The 18,192-nt window shown below is 46.9% G+C and overlaps 2 protein-coding genes across 3 annotated transcripts in view; one reads left to right on the top strand and one right to left on the bottom strand.

Moving 5' to 3' along the window:
• LOC147748392 (cAMP-dependent protein kinase catalytic subunit alpha) overlaps positions 1-18,192 on the bottom strand; it is a 1,196,191-nt gene that overhangs the window by 969,455 nt on the left and 208,544 nt on the right. The gene's annotated exons all lie outside the window — the stretch shown is intronic.
• On the top strand, positions 7,427-10,753 carry LOC147748393 (uncharacterized). The gene is made up of 2 exons (XM_086936425.1): positions 7,427-8,984; positions 9,596-10,753. Exons 1-2 carry the CDS (start codon positions 7,677-7,679, stop codon positions 9,617-9,619), a joined length of 1,332 nt encoding a protein of 443 aa, XP_086792551.1. The 5' UTR covers positions 7,427-7,676; the 3' UTR covers positions 9,620-10,753.

Genomic DNA, 18,192 nt, shown 5'->3' with positions numbered 1-18,192 from the left:
TCCCTCCCTCTGTCTGTCTGTCTGTCTGTCCCTCTCCCGGTCGGTCTCCCTCCCTCTATCGTCCCCCTTCTTCTGTCTGTTGCCCTCTGTCTCTCTCCCTCTGTCTCCAGCCCTATCTGTCCCCCACCCCTATCTGTCTCCCTCTCTCTCTGTCTCCTCTTTCTCGGTCTCCCTCTGTCTGTCTCTGTCTCCGTCCCGCAGTCTCCCTCCCTCAGTCTCCCTCCCTCGGTCTCCCTCCCTCGGTCTCCCTCCCTCGGTCGGTCTCCCTCGGTCGGTCTCCCTCTGTCGGTCTCCCTCTGTCGGTCTCCCTCTGTCGGTCTCCCTCTGTCGGTCTCCCTCTGTCGGTCTCCCTCTGTCTCCCTCCCTCTGTCGGTCTCCCTCTGTCGGTCTCCCTCTGTCGGTCTCCCTCTGTCGGTCTCCCTCTGTCGGTCTCCCTCTGTCGGTCTCCCTCTGTCGGTCTCCCTCCCTCCCTCTGTCTCCCTCCCTCCCTCTGTCTGTCTCCCTCCCTCTGTCTGTCTCCCTCCCTCTGTCTGTCTCCCTCCCTCTGTCTGTCTCCCTCCCTCTGTCTGTCTCCCTCCCTCTGTCTGTCTCCCTCCCTCTGTCTGTCTCCCTCCCTCTGTCTGTCTCCCTCCCTCTGTCTGTCTCCCTCCCTCTGTCTGTCTCCCTCCCTCTGTCTGTCTCCCTCCCTCTGTCTGTCTGTCTCCCTCCCTCTGTCTGTCTGTCTCCCTCCCTCTGTCTGTCTCCCTCCCTCTGTCTGTCTCCCTCCCTCTGTCTGTCTCCCTCCCTCTGTCTGTCTCCCTCCCTCTGTCTGTCTGTCCCTCTCCCGGTCGGTCTCTCTCCCTCTATCGTCCCCCTTCCTCTGTCTGTTGCCCTCTGTCTCTCTCCCTCTGTCTCCAGCCCTATCTGTCCCCCACCCCTATCTGTCTCCCTCTCTCTCTGTCTCCTCTTTCTCGGTCTCCCTCTGTCTGTCTCTGTCTCCGTCCCGCAGTCTCCCTCCCTCAGTCTCCCTCCGTCGGTCTCCCTCCTTCTGTCGGTCTCCCTCCCTCCCTCTGTCGGTCTCCCTCCCTCTGTCGGTCTCCCTCCCTCTGTCGGTCTCCCTCCCTCTGTCGGTCTCCCTCCCTCTGTCGGTCTCCCTCCCTCTGTCGGTCTGTCTCCCTCCCTCTGTCGGTCTGTCTCCCTCCCTCTGTCGGTCTGTCTCCCTCCCTCTGTCGGTCGGTCTCCCTCCCTCTGTCTGTCGGTCTCCCTCCCTCTGTCTGTCTGTCTCCCTCCCTCTGTCTGTCTGTCTGTCTCCCTCCCTCTGTCTGTCTGTCTGTCTCCCTCCCTCCCTCTGTCTGTCTGTCTGTCTCCCTCCCTCTGTCTCCCTCCCTCTGTCTGTCTGTCTCCCTCCCTCTGTCTGTCTGTCTCCCTCCCTCTGTCTGTCTGTCTCCCTCCCTCTGTCTGTCTGTCTCCCTCCCTCTGTCTGTCTCCCTCCCTCTGTCTGTCTGTCTCCCTCCCTCTGTCTGTCTGTCTCCCTCCCTCTGTCTGTCTGTCTCCCTCCCTCTGTCTGTCTGTCTCCCTCCCTCTGTCTGTCTGTCTCCCTCCCTCTGTCTGTCTGTCTCCCTCCCTCTGTCTGTCTGTCTCCCTCCCTCTGTCTGTCTCCCTCCCTCTGTCTGTCTCCCTCCCTCTGTCTGTCTCCCTCCCTCTGTCTGTCTCCCTCCCTCTGTCTGTCTCCCTCCCTCTGTCTGTCTCCCTCCCTCTGTCTGTCTCCCTCCCTCTGTCTGTCTCCCTCCCTCTGTCTGTCTCCCTCCCTCTGTCTGTCTCCCTCCCTTTGTCTGTCTCCCTCTGTCTGTCTCCCTCTGTCTGTCTCCCTCCCTCTGTCTCCCTCCCTCTGTTTCCCTCCCTCTGTCTCCCTCCCTCTGTCTCCCTCCCTCTGTCTCCCTCCCTCTGTCTCCCTCCCTCTGTCTCCCTCCCTCTGTCTCCCTCTGTCTGTCTCCCTCCCTCTCCCTCTGTCTGTCTCCCTCCCTCTGTCTGTCTGTCTCCCTCCCTCTGTCTGTCTCCCTCCCTCTGTCTGTCTCCCTCCCTCTGTCTGTCTCCCTCTGTCTGTCTCCCTCCCTCTGTCTGTCTCCCTCCCTCTGTCTGTCTCCCTCCCTCTGTCTGTCTCCCTCCCTCTGTCTGTCTGTCCCTCTCCCGGTCGGTCTCCCTCCCTCTATCGTCCCCCTTCCTCTGTCTGTTGCCCTCTGTCTCTCTCCCTCTGTCTCCAGCCCTATCTGTCCCCCACCCCTATCTGTCTCCCTCTCTCTCTGTCTCCTCTTTCTCGGTCTCCCTCTGTCTGTCTCTGTCTCCGTCCCGCAGTCTCCCTCCCTCGGTCTCCCTCCCTCGGTCTCCCTCCCTCGGTCTCCCTCCCTCGGTCTCCCTCCCTCGGTCTCCCTCCCTCGGTCTCCCTCCCTCGGTCTCCCTCCCTCGGTCTCCCTCCCTCGGTCTCCCTCCCTCGGTCTCCCTCCCTCGGTCTCCGTCCCTCGGTCTCCGTCCCTCGGTCTCCGTCCCTCGGTCTCCGTCCCTCGGTGTCCGTCCCTCGGTGTCCGTCCCTCGGTGTCCGTCCCTCGGTGTCCGTCCCTCGGTGTCCGTCCCTCGGTGTCCGTCCCTCGGTGTCCGTCCCTCGGTGTCCGTCCCTCGGTGTCCGTCCCTCGGTGTCCGTCCCTCGGTGTCCGTCCCTCGGTGTCCGTCCCTCGGTGTCCGTCCCTCGGTGTCCGTTCCTCGGTGTCCGTCCCTCGGTGTCCGTCTCTCGGTCTCCCTCTCTCTCGGTCTCCCTCTCTCTCGGTCTCCCTCGGTCTCACTCACTCAGTCAGTCTCTCTCTCTCGGTCTCCCTCTCTTTCAGTCTCTCTACCTCTGTCTGTCTCCCACCCTGTATCTCCCTGTATCTGTCTCGCTGTCTGTCTGTCTCCCTCCCTATGTCGCCCCCTTCCCTCTGTTGCCCCCTTCCCTCTGTCTGTCTCCGTCTGTCGCCCTCTGTCTCCCTGCCTCATTGTGCTTGTCTATAATAATGTCCCCCCCTCGCCTCTTTCACTATCTTCTCTCGTCAATTATTTCTCACTCTTTCCTCTCCCCCTCTCCGTTTGTCTCTACTCCCCACTCCGTCTCTTATTTTTCCTTTTGGCTCTGTCTCTTTCTTTTATCTCTCCTCTGCTCTTACGTCTCCCTTAGCCTCAACATGGAGGGTTAGTTACATTTTTCCACTACAACATTGTCAAAATCGAATTTTCATTTTTTTCCATTTTAAGTCATATTGTTCTTTAAATGTAGTTATTTCAGTCCTTAGTGTTTTTTTCCGAGTATTTCCACTCTTAGCACTCTCCCCATTGCACAAATTCATAACAATGAAACTTTCAATTTCAATCCGGTCTGTCACTTCACAGTTTTTAAACTAAGAATGTTGGCACTAACCCCGCTCCCCAAACGACGCCCCCAGCCACGCCCCTTAGCTTTGTATCTGATCGTTGTGGCCTGCTGTGAGGGACTAAAGCTCACGGCCCCTGCTAATTGCTTGAAAGCATCAGCAGCTCCCCAAGAACTCAACGTCATCTCCTGAGGCCTGGGATAGGGGGAGATGCTCCATGCTGCGTCTCCTCTGCCGGCCCATTGTCATACTGCCCATGACAATGGAACGCCTGCCTCTGTGACCTGCTGGGACTCACACTCGGGCTGTACTGTAGCAGCCTTTCAGGTGACGCCCCAGCAGGAAAGTCGCCCCAGGTATGTGGGCCTATCCTCTAGAACCGGGCCTGGATCCAGGGGGGGGGGCAAGCGCCCCCTCTTGCCCCCCCCCGCCCTCTCCCCCTGCGGACGCCCATGTAGATCTGTATCCATAAAGAAGGCTGACTTCCAAGTGCTCCTATCCATTCAAAAAGTGTCTGTGGTGCGTGATTTACTGGTTGCACTCGGATCAGTCAGTGCTGGCTCAACTCAAATGAATACGTAGTGCGTTAATTTGCTTATAAGACCAGTCACGTAAATCATTCCTCTGTGACATAAATCAACCTATGTTAAAAAGAAATAGACATGATATTTTAGACTGCTTGTTAGGCAGAAAAGCGGTCATATTTCCAGGCCTAGGCTTCTATTCAACCACCTAGTGTACTCTGGGAGCTTTAGTACGCTTTGAAGAAAACATTCTGTGAGTGCCCCGCCTCTGAAGATAGGAGAGTCTTTTTGCCGGTATGGTGGTTCTGCTGTGGTCAGCCAGGGTGGGATACACAGCCTGACAGTCGGGCACACTGGAGGTGAAGACAAGCTCAGCTAGAGCACTGAACACTGAATTGCCAGATTATGCATACAAATAAACGGCACTGTAATTGTATCTCAGGTAGATCACTGCGTTCAAAGCCCCATGCAATCCGAAGCAAAAGTATGCCCTCCATTTTACTTAGACTGATAATAAGATGCACCTCCAACAACTATTAGTTTGTGCAAGCACATGACAAACAAATGTAGCTCAATACTGTAGTCATACACCTAGCATTAAAAAGAAACTGGCCTTCATCGGAACTGGTGTATTAAGTTACACTCTATATACAGTGCCTGCACACCGGAGTAAAGCGAGGCTAACTCAGCACAGAATAGCAGTCCCTTTCATAATTAAACCGTAGCAGGAGGGAGGCGACTCAACATGGGTCAGTGATTAAGCTTGCAATATAACCAGGCTAGTAGTGGTGTCCAGTTCACCTCTCAAACTTGATGCAATATCTCCCTCCAGCATCATACCCATCTGTGGCATTCTCATGACATTGTTACTAGAATGCTTGTTGACAACGCTCATTGTTAGCGTTCCTTTTCTGGAATTAGATCTCTGAAGGAGAGGCAGTTGGAGATCTGTACCCATACTGACAGGAAACTGTTTGATGAGCTACGTTTTTACCTTGACGAATAAACAGGATTTAATATACCTGGATTCCAATATGATGTTATTTCTACACATCACAGCTACATATTTGGCGACGAGTCTTAACTCCCATTCTGGGGAGTCCACCAGGTGTATTTGGCAATCAGTTTGCTCCACAGGGCACCAATTTCTCGCAGGCTGTAGCTTCTCTAGTCTCAACCACAGTTTTATTGATGTGGAGGAAAGATTGGGATACTCCTCCATGTTGAAATTGGCGGTGGATTCTTGTTGGAAGGAGAATCGAGGAATCAGTTGATGATGAAGTGGATGTGCCCATGTCACGACGTTTGAACGTGTAGCCATTATGTGAAAAAAAGCATTGCAGGCCTGGTCAGTGATACAGTTGTTGGACACCTATGTTCTTTGGTGTCCGCACATACGTACAAGTGGCCATCTTAGATTCCTAATGTAGGTTAAACCGTCATTGGGAGTAAATGTTCGACAGCACTGTGGTTTTCCTACAGCATAGAATTATTTTCACCACAGGTTCCATGTTGGAGCAACGAGTCCGTAAAATTATTTTTATGCTTCACCTATCTTTTCACCATGTTTTTAATTGTTTCAAGGCATCATCTGAATCGTGTCTTATTTTGTTTGTGGTGGCTTTCTCATAGAATTATTTTTGCTGGGTAATTTCAGCATGACTAGTGGAGGAAGTGTAAAACAACCACTACATTTTTTCCTAATCCGGCAAAGAGGAAATTACTGTTTTGTGTTTTCCAACTTTACTTGCTTGACATAGAAGCTGTGAACTATGCACTGGCTAAGAAGGTTGCCCTACTGTTTAACTGTCTTGGTGCAGAAGGCCAAAATATTTTTAACAATTACCTGTTATTCAATCACCTAATGTTGATGCAGGGGATGCTGATGGATGACGTATACAATGAAGCTGTGAAAAGACTTGCTTTACATTTTTCAGAGGAACCAAGCATTGTTTTAGAGCGTTTTAATTTTTACTCAAGACCCATTAACCAATATGTTACATCATTAAGAAATTTGGCATGCTGATGTAACTTTGAGAATTACATGAACCAGTATAACAGGGATCAAGTTGTATTGAACTGGGCTTCGAAGGTGGTGCAGGAACATTTATTGTGTTGCACAAACCAAGCAGTGTCGGAAATTATTGAGATTGCCAAAGGAATTGAGTGCTCTGTTGGGTCAGTGAAAGTAATTTCTGATTTACGATCTTTAAACAAAAATATTATACTCGATTGCCACCTTACGCCGAACAACTATTGGTGATGCTAAATATTTTAGTAACATTGATCTGAAAGCAGCAAAAGATCAAGTACCTTTGGAGGAAAAGTCTCAATAACTCGCCACCTTCATAACTACATTTTTTTTATATTTAAGGCTACGTTTTGGTCTGGCCTAGCGCATTCCTGAGCCTTCTGTATTACTTGTTAAAATACATTACTGGAGTTTTAGCTTTTCAGGACGATTTGCTAATTTTTGCCAGAACATTCGAGAAGCATGATAAGATTTTAGACAAGGTGATGTATTTACTTAAATATTGTGGTATGACTGACTTGCGCGATTTGTGTAATTTTCTCACCAACTCCGTGGATTGTCTTGGTCACGGAATTACTTTGGAGGGTATTAAACACAAGGTTAATCTTTTTTGAGGCCTGAAAAAGATGCACCTTGTCCTAAAAACAAGGATGAATTAAGGTCCTTCATTGGCCTTAGCAAGTACTAAAGATTTGTAGAGGGTTATTCTACTATTATGGAGCCTCTAACAAAATGCTTAGAAAGAAAGAAAACATTGTTTAGGGTGAGAAGGAGCAGCACGTTTTTTTAATATAAAGTCAGTTTTGGTTAAAGTTCTTTGTTATGATGTTGTATTATTGTTATTGTGCTGTGTCTCTTGAATGCCGCGAGGTTAGAGCTACAGAATGTATGATATGATGTTCTATGTTCCTTTAGTTAGAGAAGAGCTTTTGGATCACTTCAACTTGGCGATGATGTGAGATGGTGAGCCTTAGCAAGGATACTTTTTTTTATTTTTGTCTCGTTTTGCCATTCCTACAACTTTACGATCCTTTGCCTAATTGACTATCACATTTTGAGAGTTAAGGAATCGAGCGCCTTCAATGTGCTTTGTGGGAAATTCTTCACTGTGTTGCGGTAAAACTCACCCTCAGTTTAATGTACGCATTGGTGACCGTTGAATTCTTGCTCGGCTGCATTTTTCTAAGCGGTGGCAGGATTCGGTACAGGCTGTGCGTTCCAGCATAGACGTCTTGTTCATCTGTTCTGTGACCGAGTTACGAGCAATACATATCAAGTCAGCGCGACTAGACGTGGGTCACGCTACGTATCCTTGACCCGGCGGCCATTTATTTATGTATTTATTTTGTTGTTTATTCAGAGGAAACGCAGGAAAACGAACAAATTTAGAAACAAGCTGGAACGAGGGTTGAGAATCGCTACAGTGCAAAGATCGTGGCATATTGATGCTTTGTTACAACAGGTGAGACTGTTGGGGGAAAGATAAATTATACATATTTTTTTTTCCTTTCTTTCATTTTTATTTCTGAATGTTTTAAAAGAAACTACAACAACTATTTTTTTTAAACAAGTGCATTGTGTATGGAAGAAGGAGACTCTATCCATAGTGGAGATATGGCTCAACAGAATTTCTCGATAAGTTCTCCTGAACCATTTTGAGTTTCTGGCACACAGCCTAACATCAAATGGATTGAATGGAAGGAGTATTTTATTGACTATATCGAGGCTGTGGATGAGAGTAAAAAAATGAAAGCAGAGCAAAAGAAAAGAATTTTGTTGCATTCTTTATGGCCTATTGGATTAAAGACACATTCTCGCATGAGTAAGCAAGTGGATCCTGATTTAGATGTATTTGAAAATACCATTAAGGATATGGACAAGAATTTTGCCCAGAAAGTCTGTATTGGAGTCATTAGACACAAATTCTTTCAGAGAAAACAGACAAAGGATGAAACTGTAGATGAATGGATTGACGATCTGAAAAAGTTGGCGATTGATTGCAAATTTGGTGGACTACATGATGATTTGATGTGTGATCAGCTGGTGATGCACAACAATAACACCACGTTGCAAGATAGATTGTGGGTTAATGGGGACGCACCTTTGGATGATATAGTCGCTATTATGAGGAAGTCAGAAATGTCAGGGAGGTGTGCAACCGTGGTAAAGGAATCTGACACGGTCAAAACATCTACAGCCATTTGTAAAATTCCACCACCAAGTAAAAGTTTTCATCAACAAGCGCAAGGAAAATGGACAAATCAATCAACAAAGTTCCAGAATAGAGATAAAGGGGTGGAAGAGAGGAGATGCTATCGTTGTGATAGTAGGACACATCTGGCCATTAGTAAAAATAGTCCTGCTTTGAAGAAGAAAGGTGGAATTTGTGGACTGATAGGTCATTTTAGTAAAATGTGCCGTAGACGATCTAATGTGAAATATATTTGGGATGAAGAGTGTGGGGTGGAAGAAGAAGAGGATCCAGAGGAAATGTGCGTGATGAATGTGAGGGGTAGCTACGTTATTAACATCACAGAGGAATCCATGAAGGGTAAATCTGTGTATGAGATATCCCTGGGAGGAGTTTTAATTAGTGTGTATGCAGACTCAGGATCTCCATACACCATTGTCAATGAGGAAGTGTGGATAAATAAGTTCGTTGGGAAGCTTGGACATAAGTTGACTGAATCTGACATCGGTCCTGTAAGTTATACTGGACAAACAATTGAGATGTTAGGATTCAGATGGCTTACTTTCGTTTTTAAAGGAAGATCCACTAGTGGGAAGTTGTACATAGCGAAAGTAGGACCATCAGTGCTGGGATGGATTGATCAAAATAATTTAAATATTATTTTGGATCCTAACAGCAAAGAGAAGGTTTTGGTTTTGGATGAATGCAGCAAATGGAGTGATAAAGTGTGCAAAAGTTTTCCTAAAGTTTTTAGTGAGCAGTTGAGAGTGTTGAAAGTCTTTGAACACAGGATTGTGTTGAAAGCTAATGCTGAACCAAAAATACATAAAGTACGACCAATCCCTATGTTAATAAGGGATGAGGTGAAGAAAGAATTGCAGGGTTTACTTACAAAAGGTATAATTGAGGAAGTAGAAACATCGGAGTGGATTTCTCCGATCGTAGTCGCGAGGAAATCTAACGGAAAAATCCATTTGTGCATTGATTGCGCCACTTGAACAATAATACCATTGTGGAGAAGTTCCCGTTACCAAAGATTAATGAAATGGTATCTTCCTTAAGAGGTTCTACATGGTTTTCTACGATCGACCTTTCTGCCGCATACCATCAGGTAGAATTGGAACCAGAGTCTAGGAGATTCACGGCATTTAACACGCCGTTTGGTTGCTACCAATTTAAGCGTATGCCGTTTGGGTTAGCGTCAGCTGGGGCAGTCTTCCAACGTCTTATGCATAGATTGTTTGGTGACATGGATTTATTTTTCAGGATGATATTTTGGTGGCGGCTGAGAGTAAAGATGTACATGATTCTAGATTGGAACTTGTGTTGAGTGCCTTGCCGTCAGCGGGATTAACGGTAGATTTACCCAAATGTAAGTTTGGCCAAAGAACTGTGTCTTATTTGGGTCATGTCATTAGTGAGGAAGGGGTCAGACCAAAACCTGCGTTGGTGGAGAATATTGTAAAGGCATCAGCACCTACTTCCAAAGAAGAAGTAAGGGCATTTCTTGGCATGGCAGAATACTGTGCGAAGTTTATTAAGAATTTTGCATCCAAGGTACATAATATTCGCTCTCTGCTTAAAAAGAATACGAAGTTTGAATGGAGTAGGGCATGCAAGGATGAAATCAGTCGGATTAAAATTGACTTACAAAATGTGAATGCGTTTGCAAGTTTTGATCCTAATGTGGAATGTTTTTTGACTACAGACGCTAGTGATAAGGGTCTTGGAGCGGTTTTATCACAGAGAGGGTTAGATGGTAAAGAAAAGATAATCTTGTTTGCTTCCAGAGCTCTATCTCCAGCCGAAGGAAGGTATCCTATCATTGAGAGAGAGGCGTTAGCTTGCGCATGGTCTTTGGAGCACTTCAGGGCCTTTGTGTGGGGTAAGCCTGTGGTTATTCACACAGACCATCGGCCTTTAGTTAGGATTCTTTCTAGTGATGGTATCTCTGCAGCTTCAGCAAGGCTGGCTAGGCTTTCTATGCGCATGAAGGAGTATATTTACAAGATGGTATATTTACCTGGAAGAGAAAACCTCATTGCAGATTGTTTATCTAGGTTGCCTTCACCGTTAGAAAAGTGTGTGGATGATCCTTGGGGTGATTATACGATTGCTTTGGTACATGATTCAGATGCTCCAGCTATTACTAAGGAAAATGGATGGAAGAGGAAGCGAAGGATCTCATGTTGAAGGATGTGATGGATTACATTTGTATAGGATGGCCTAAGAAGAATATGGTGAAGGACGGTTTAAATGCATTTTGGGAAGTCCGCATGGAGTTATCTGTTGAAAAAAATGTGCTTTTGAGGGCTGATAGAATTGTCCCCCCTGTTTTTTTGAGGAAGGAAGTGCTGCAATTATGCCATGAAAATTTTGTAAGAATGTAAAATTTGTAATTCTGCAGATAAAACTCTTAAAACCTTGAAACCTTCAATGAGTGAAGGGTTAATTCCTGATCTTCCTTGGGAAACAGTGGCAGTGGATATCATTGGGCCCATTGGTGAACTTAAGGAGTATGGGTTAGTGGCCATTGATTTATTTACCAAGTGGCCAATTGTCAGGTTTGTTGACAAAATTGACATCTACGGTTCTCGTTTTTGGACAAAATTTTCATTATGGAAGGTCTACCGGCCTGTTTCTTAACAGATAATGGAATACAGTTTTTGTCTAATATGGCAAAGAGTTATTTTGAGAAATGTGATGTCAAACATAAAACATCAGCCTTGTATAATCCAAGTGGCAATAGCACAGTAGAGAGATTTAACAGAGTAGTGAAAGGTGTTATACAGGCTTCTGTTAACAAGGGATTGGAGTCGAAGGTGCAGGTACAAAAGGCTGTTTGGTCATATAGAGTTACATCACAAACCAGTACAGGGTTATCTCCGTTTATCATGATGAGGGGGAGATTGCCTAGGTGCAAGTTTAACCCTGGTTGGCTGTTTGATGGCAAGGTTACTCAATGGTCTCCGGTCAAAGAGAAAAATGATTTGGTGGGTGTTCATGCAAAGATAGGGATAAGGAGCAGGTGTGCTTAGCAAAAGACTGGGCAGGCGGCAAGGGTAATAAGCTCCGGAACCACAGCGCCGGCTGCCTGACTCCAAAATGGCGGGCGGCGAGAAACCCAGAAATGGCGACGAACCTCGTGGTTTGCTCCCATACCCCACTGAGACAGTCCTACTATGGTATGAGAGCGGTTGTAGGGCATGTTGGCAGCATCACTACGCCTGACAAACGACGCCTGCAGGGGGACTTACACACAACCCCCAATTCTGCCTAGCGACCTGTGATGCGTAAGACGGCTGGAGGGACCTGTCGAGGCGGCGAGCAAGTGGCCGTGCATCTAGAGAGATCTCCTGCCTGCGGCCTTGCGAGGGATTGGAGACGTGCATGTAGTCGCCTGGAGAGGTGGCTGTAGGCACCATGTTTGGTGACGCGCTGAGAGACCGAGCGACGCGACCTCTAGCCTCATCACTGGCTCCCCCGTGACTCCATCTATCCATCAGGGGTGCCCCTGAAAAGCTCTGGGTCGCCTGCGGACCTGAACCCACTCCCTTATGCCTCCAAATAAAAGCACAAACAAAGGCACGGGCAAGATATCGGATTTCCTTACTTCAGCTGATTCGCGTCCGGTGCTCAGGGGGGACTCAGATAAGTCGACCATAGCCCTTTCTAAGGCGGACCTTCAATCTATGCTCAAGGACTTCAAGTCTGAGCTGCGTAACGAGCTCGGCCAGCCCACCGCTTGAGACAATTGACATCCTGCTGTCTCCATACTCTCCCCTACTAAGAACTCCTGCGTGCATTGCTGAGCCAACACCCGCCCCACGAGCAGAGGAGCGGGACCCTCTCTGTTTTCATTCCTCCCCTGCCCTTGAAAGCTGAGACCTAGCTACTTCTGTATGATGCCCGCGGAACTACCCCGCGAGCTATAGGGGAGATTGACTTTTGGTTCCCTATTTTGACTATCACCTACCCAGCCGGACTTCAGGCAAACGCTTCTGCGTCTCTACTGACGTTATCTTCCCCCTCTCCCTTCCCCCTACCCTTCCCCCTCTCCGCTCCTACCCTTTCCAGCTTCGGTCCTCTTCCCTCACCTGCCCTTGCCCTTTGTCCCCACCCAGTTTTTCTGCGAACCTCTTCCCCCGCCACTTGAGACAAAACAATCTTGTCTGATGCCCGATGGAGCTACATGGTTTAGCTATAGGGGAGATGGGTCGTGGATTCCCTCAGTGGTCGTCACCTACCCAGTCGGTCCTTAGACAGACTTCCTTTCGTCTCTATGGTTGTCTCTTCCCTTATCCTCACTTTCTCACCTCCCCTACCCCCCTCTACTTTTTCTCTCCTTTCTCTCCTCTCCTAATGTATTGCTGATTGTTTGATATTATGTTTACTGGCTGATCTTTTTCTGATATATGGTTGAACCTCATTGTTGCACCTCCTTTCGTCTCTCCTGTCGGCTCCGCCCACATCCTCCCTCTATGTCTCTCCTTCTCTCCTCTCGCAATGTATTGAGACTGAACTATTTTGTCTGATATCCGATGGAGCTACTTGGTTTAGCTATAGGGGAGACGGGCCGTGGATTCCCTCCTTGGTCGTCACCTACCCAGTCGGTCCTTAGACGGACTTCCTTTCGTCTCTATAGTTGTGTCTTCCATTATCCTCACTTTCTCACCTCTCCTTTCCCCCACTACTTTCTCTCTCCTTTCTCTCTTCTCCTAATGTATTGCTGACTGTTTGATTGTATGTTTAATTGTTGTCCTTTTTCTGGTATATTGTTGAACCACATTGTTGCACCTCCTTTCTTCTCGCCTGTCGTCTCCGACCACATCCTCCCTCTATTTATGTCTCTCCTTCCCTCCTCTCTCAATGTATTGAGACTGAACTATTTTGTCTGACGCCCGATGGAGCTACTTGGTTTAGCTATAGAGGAGATGGGCCATGGATTCCCTCCTTGGTCGTCACCTACCCAGTCGGTCTTTATGCAGACTTCTTTTCGTCTCTATGGTTGTCTCTTCCCTAGCTCCTATCCTCTCTCCCCTGAATCTCTACCCTTGTCTGCCCTGGGATCACACTTTGGACGTTGCCTTGACTCGTCTACCGGTTTGTGTCCCCATCACCCTTCCTCTCCCCATGCTGTGTCTCTCACCCGCCCCTCCCCTTTCCCGCCATCATTATCTGTCTACTACCCGGGCTCCAACCCCACTTCCCCGGAATCTCTCACCTTGCCTGCTTTTCCCCTTATGTATTTGTGCTTATAGTTTATCTTGACCTTACATGTAACTATGTTGCCATTCTCTAAGAATTGTGTAACCTTTGTAATGATGTAACCTGTAACTATGATCTGATGCTTATGTAAAGCGCTCTGATACCTCCGGGTCTAGCCAGCGCTATATAAAACTTTTTAAATAAATAAATAAAACAAGGAATTTTATGACCGGCATCATGGCACAAAAGATGTATAGGTTAAAGTAGGTGACTGGGTATGTGTTAGAAAACCTCTTAAGGTATCCAAAGGTGAGAGTCGTTATGAGTCACCTAAGCAAGTAGCAGAGGTTTTGAGGAATTCAGTGAGGCTTTCAGATGGAAGAGTGTGGAATCTTAAGAATATTGCTATTAATCCTGTACAGAATGAGAAAATGAGTTCTCCTGAATTCATGGGTCAGGATGATTTTGAATGGATTGAGGATCACTTTGAAAACAGCTATTTGCAGTCTCAGTTAGCCACTGATATTGAAAATAGTTCAGACTTGATTGATGTTTCTGATTCTAATGAACTTTCTTCCTGCAGGAGGGGGAAGGGACAGGTGATGAGAGTTCTAGTGCAGAATGTGATTCTAATGTAGCCAATTCTTCTCATGGGAAGAGAATTAGAGTTTTACCTGGTTGGCTTAAAGAATTTGTCATGTAATGATTTTTATTTTATAATGTGATTCATCTATTTTGTCATTTTAGAAATTGCTTTGTTTTCTCCCTTCCTGTTCTTTCTTTCTTTTCTTGTTTTCCTATTGCTATTCCTTTTCCTTTTTGTTATAAGGAGGAGGGAAGTGTTATGATGTTGTATTATTGTTATCGTGCTGTGTCTCTTTAATGCCGCGAGGTTAGAGCTACAGAATGTATGATATGATGTTCTATGTTCCTTTAGTCAGTTAGAGAAGAGCCTTTGGATTGTATAGTGCTCTCCTGGCACTCACCTGCTGTATTCCTATACTACGATTTTATATTGAATAAATACTTCTTCAACCTACTTGGACTCATCACTTCATTCTTGCTTTGAAAACCTTTGTGAGTCGGTTGAAGTGTATCATAACCGTATATGCCAGTGCTGTGGGGTTGGCCGCAGTTTTATGTCAAATAGCTGAAGTGACTGAACACACTATTGCTTTTGCATCCAGAGCTCTCCAAAAACAGAAAGGAAGTACAGTACAATTGAGAGGGAGGCACTAGCTTGTGTCTGGGCCATTGAGAAATTCAGCCTGTATGTTTGTGGTATACACTTTATTCCAAGTACTAATCATGAGCCTGTGACTTATTTATACGGTGAAAAAGGGACCTCAACTGCTTCATCAAGGTTCATTAGAATTTGGTAAAACTTGCAGGAATGCAACTTTGATGTGCAATACATTCTTGGAAGTACTAATCGACGTGCCGATAATCGCAAATACCTCTTAGTTCTGATTTGGATGTAGTTGATCTATTTGGAGATAAATGTGTAGTGGCTGGTGTTGATGATGTTAAGTAATTCCATGTAATTCCATGGTATTATTTCCCAGGATTTGCTGCATGTGATCAGGATATGGTCACGAAGAAAGTTTTGGATTATCTTTAAAAGTGACGACATCATGCTAAGCATCTTAGAGGAGAGTTGTTGAATTTTCTTCATGTGTGATAAGTTATCTATTCAATCTGATGTTGCAGGTCAAGAGGAAACTTCGGGATCTTTGGCTCAGTATGCATTGATGTTCCCCCGCCAAGTTAAGGATCTCTGACAGCCAAACCACTCTTTTATGTAACTGGATGCAACATAGGACTGGGCGGAGGCCTTCGACAAACCGCGGTCACGGTCTCCTTCGCCGGCTACCCCACAACTGAAGTGTTTAACAAACACAGTGGATGGATGGTGCTGAACACCATGACGTTGAACTCCCTCATTGTCGCAGACCTGGAAAGAACAAAGGAAAACGGTTGTGATGGCAGCATCCATGAGGGACCTTTTGGTACTGCCGCAATTGCTATTGTTTGACTCTGTCGTGTAAGGAGGCGGTAAGACGTCGAAGGACCATGGCCCGGGCACGCCTACACAGTCTGTGTTTACGGAGCAGTCAATAGCTGACCCGAGATAGATTTCCTCTAGCTGGGCCTGGTGTACAAGCATGGCTATGGACTTTCTGCCATGTGTTGGTTCCCTGTCTCTGCTGCTGAATGACAAGAATCGCTTCTCTGTGCGGAGGGATGTGGACCGGCGGAGTTGGACCGAAGTATGCTTTGCTGAGACAACACGGGGCCAGTCACTCTCACCATTGTATTCTGTGTTATCTGCAGGATGGGATGCCTCCACTCGATGTAGCCACGGTCCTTTTTTTGTCCCCTCGCTTTCTATGCCTGGGGACTGCATTGGTATTGGGTTGTTGCCCCCCCTTCCCTTGTTGGTTTGGTGGATATTTTTTGGTTCTGTGGTTTATGATGGATGGCCCAGTTTGGATCTGTCCGATAGAAACCCGGTGCATCCATACAAAATTCTATCTTTGTTAGCATATATCTATTGAAGTTAGCTATAGCTGTGTATTTAGACTGACAATGGCAAACACAGGCCACAAGCAGACTTCTTTTTACATCACATCTGTACCTCCCACACATAGAAAATCTGCATAACGTGCTGACCACTATCACTGGAATGTCAGGGGTTTGAACTCTTTGCAAAAAAAGGTCTTCGGTGATGCACCTTTATTCCGTTGACAGACACATTGCTTTATTACAGGAAGCACACCTGACCTCGAGGAAGGTATCCATGCTGCAGGCCAAATGGAGGGGCCAGGTCATAGGTATGAGTTTCTCAGATTACACCAGGGGGGTGCAGTGTGGATCAGGGCCGGAATCCCCTTCACGGCTGAGAAGGTTTGAGTGTACCCTGAGAGACACTATGCGTTAGTACATGGCTCCTTTAATGGCCTCCGCTGTAATTTAGGGGTAATGTATGCTCTCCATACCAGCTGACATACTGCTCTCAATTGATAAACATTCTCTCAAACTGGCCCGATGACTCTGGGTAATCAGAGGGGACTTCAAAGCAGTCCTTGAGACGTATCTGGACAGCTCAACTACACCACTCCCTCAATCCCGTCCTGCTTAATGCTTGTATGCTAGTGGTTAAATCACTGGGGCCTGGATAACACCTGACTTGCCAAACACCCTAGGCAGCAAGAATACTCATTCAATTCCCCGGTTCACAAGCCTCATTCTCGCGTAGACAGATGTCTATGTTCTGCACCTCTTCATACTTCAGTGACCGCTATTCGATATCACCCTAGAGTTCTATCGGATCACAACCCTCCGGTAATGACAGAGCTTGGGGGACTCTGCCTCCTCCTATCCCCACATGGAGATTTGCAGTTTCCATGCTCGACAAACAAGTCTTTTGCCAGACTTTACTTGATCACATTTCTTCATTCCGTCAAGATAATGCTGGAACCATCTCCTCTCCACTGATGGAATGGGAGAGTTTTAAGGTTTTTATGAGGGGACTTTGCATTAAAACGACAGTTGGAGTGCATCGGGTCCTCACAAGGGACATTGACAGCTGAAACCGCTCTTCGAGGCTAGAGCACACAGTCATGCCTTCCCCATATAAATTAAAGGACTTAAGAGTAGCACGCGTTGCATATTACCAGGCGATGCAACTCTTCCGCAGCCATGATCGCGCTTCCTACCTAACTAAAGTCTATAATGAGGGAGATATAAATCTAGCCTTCAGCTGGCGAGTCTCGCTGCCCCACCACCATCAGACTGTCTTCACTTCTCATCTCGCTGCTCGAAGGGGGAGGAGGGCATATTCAGCTGGTTATCAACACGGCTTCCCATAACTATAATTGAGAGTTATACACGGACCCCTTTCCTACTCCACTCCTGCCAGTGTCGCCAATGTCTGAGGGCTTATTAGACCAGTTTGTTGCATATATCCTTCCTCCCTGGTTATCTACGAGGCCCAGGTAAACCTACATGCCTCCATAGTTCCTCAGGATACATTCGGTGCTGTTGGGTTTACCCAAGGGAATTGTTCCAGGCATAGATGGGCTGCAGCTGAATTTTATGCACAATTTGCTCCAGTCCTGGTGCCTAAACATCTACTTTGTTGGGGCACTCCCTTCTACATTTTGCTCGGCACTCATCTCCATTATCCTTAAGCCACACAACGAGCCGCCGGAGTTCGCATCTTATTGTACATTCTCTATATTAAATGAGGTTTATAAGACCTTGAAAATCTGCCAGTTTCAAAAAGGCAATAGATTCAGTGACGGCTTCAATAGAATAGAAGGCCTTTTCTGAGATGAGAAATGGTTTTGCAAACAAGTACTGTTGTCTAAGCCACCATGGAGTAATCAACATGAGGGGGGAAACTGCTTCCTCCTTGTTTTGAAGGCACACAGTATGAGGGGTAAGTGGAGGAAAAGTAATTGCACATGTTCTTAACTAAGAGGTTAAGCAAGCATTCCCTCCCAGGGCCACGGCAGGCATGCCTGCTGGCATAATATTGGCATTTCCGGTTTTGAACGAATGCAAATTAATCCACGTTTGGTTTGCCTCAGCAGTGGAATATGTAGTTCAGTTGCACTTGATTCAGTTTCAATTTGTGGCACTATTTTGGTGTTCTGCTGAGATTGTGGACCCAGATTTGGGTATGCCTGGTACATGCTCCTCTGTTATTTGGATATGATTCAGTATGGCCCAGTCCCATATGTTTGCTTCCTTCAAAAGCAGGAGGGAGCATGTTCCTCCCTGCTTGATGATGTAGTACATGCTCTTCATGCGGTCTGTGCGCACCAACACTGAGAAGCTCCTTAATACTAGTTGGAA

The sequence above is a fragment of the Lissotriton vulgaris genome, chromosome 1_1 (assembly GCF_964263255.1).
Source record: "Lissotriton vulgaris chromosome 1_1, aLisVul1.2, whole genome shotgun sequence".
In the NCBI taxonomy this organism is placed as follows: Eukaryota; Metazoa; Chordata; class Amphibia; order Caudata; family Salamandridae; genus Lissotriton; species Lissotriton vulgaris.
Note: the sequence above shows the minus strand (reverse complement) of the source record. Positions and strands in the feature narration are given on the sequence as shown.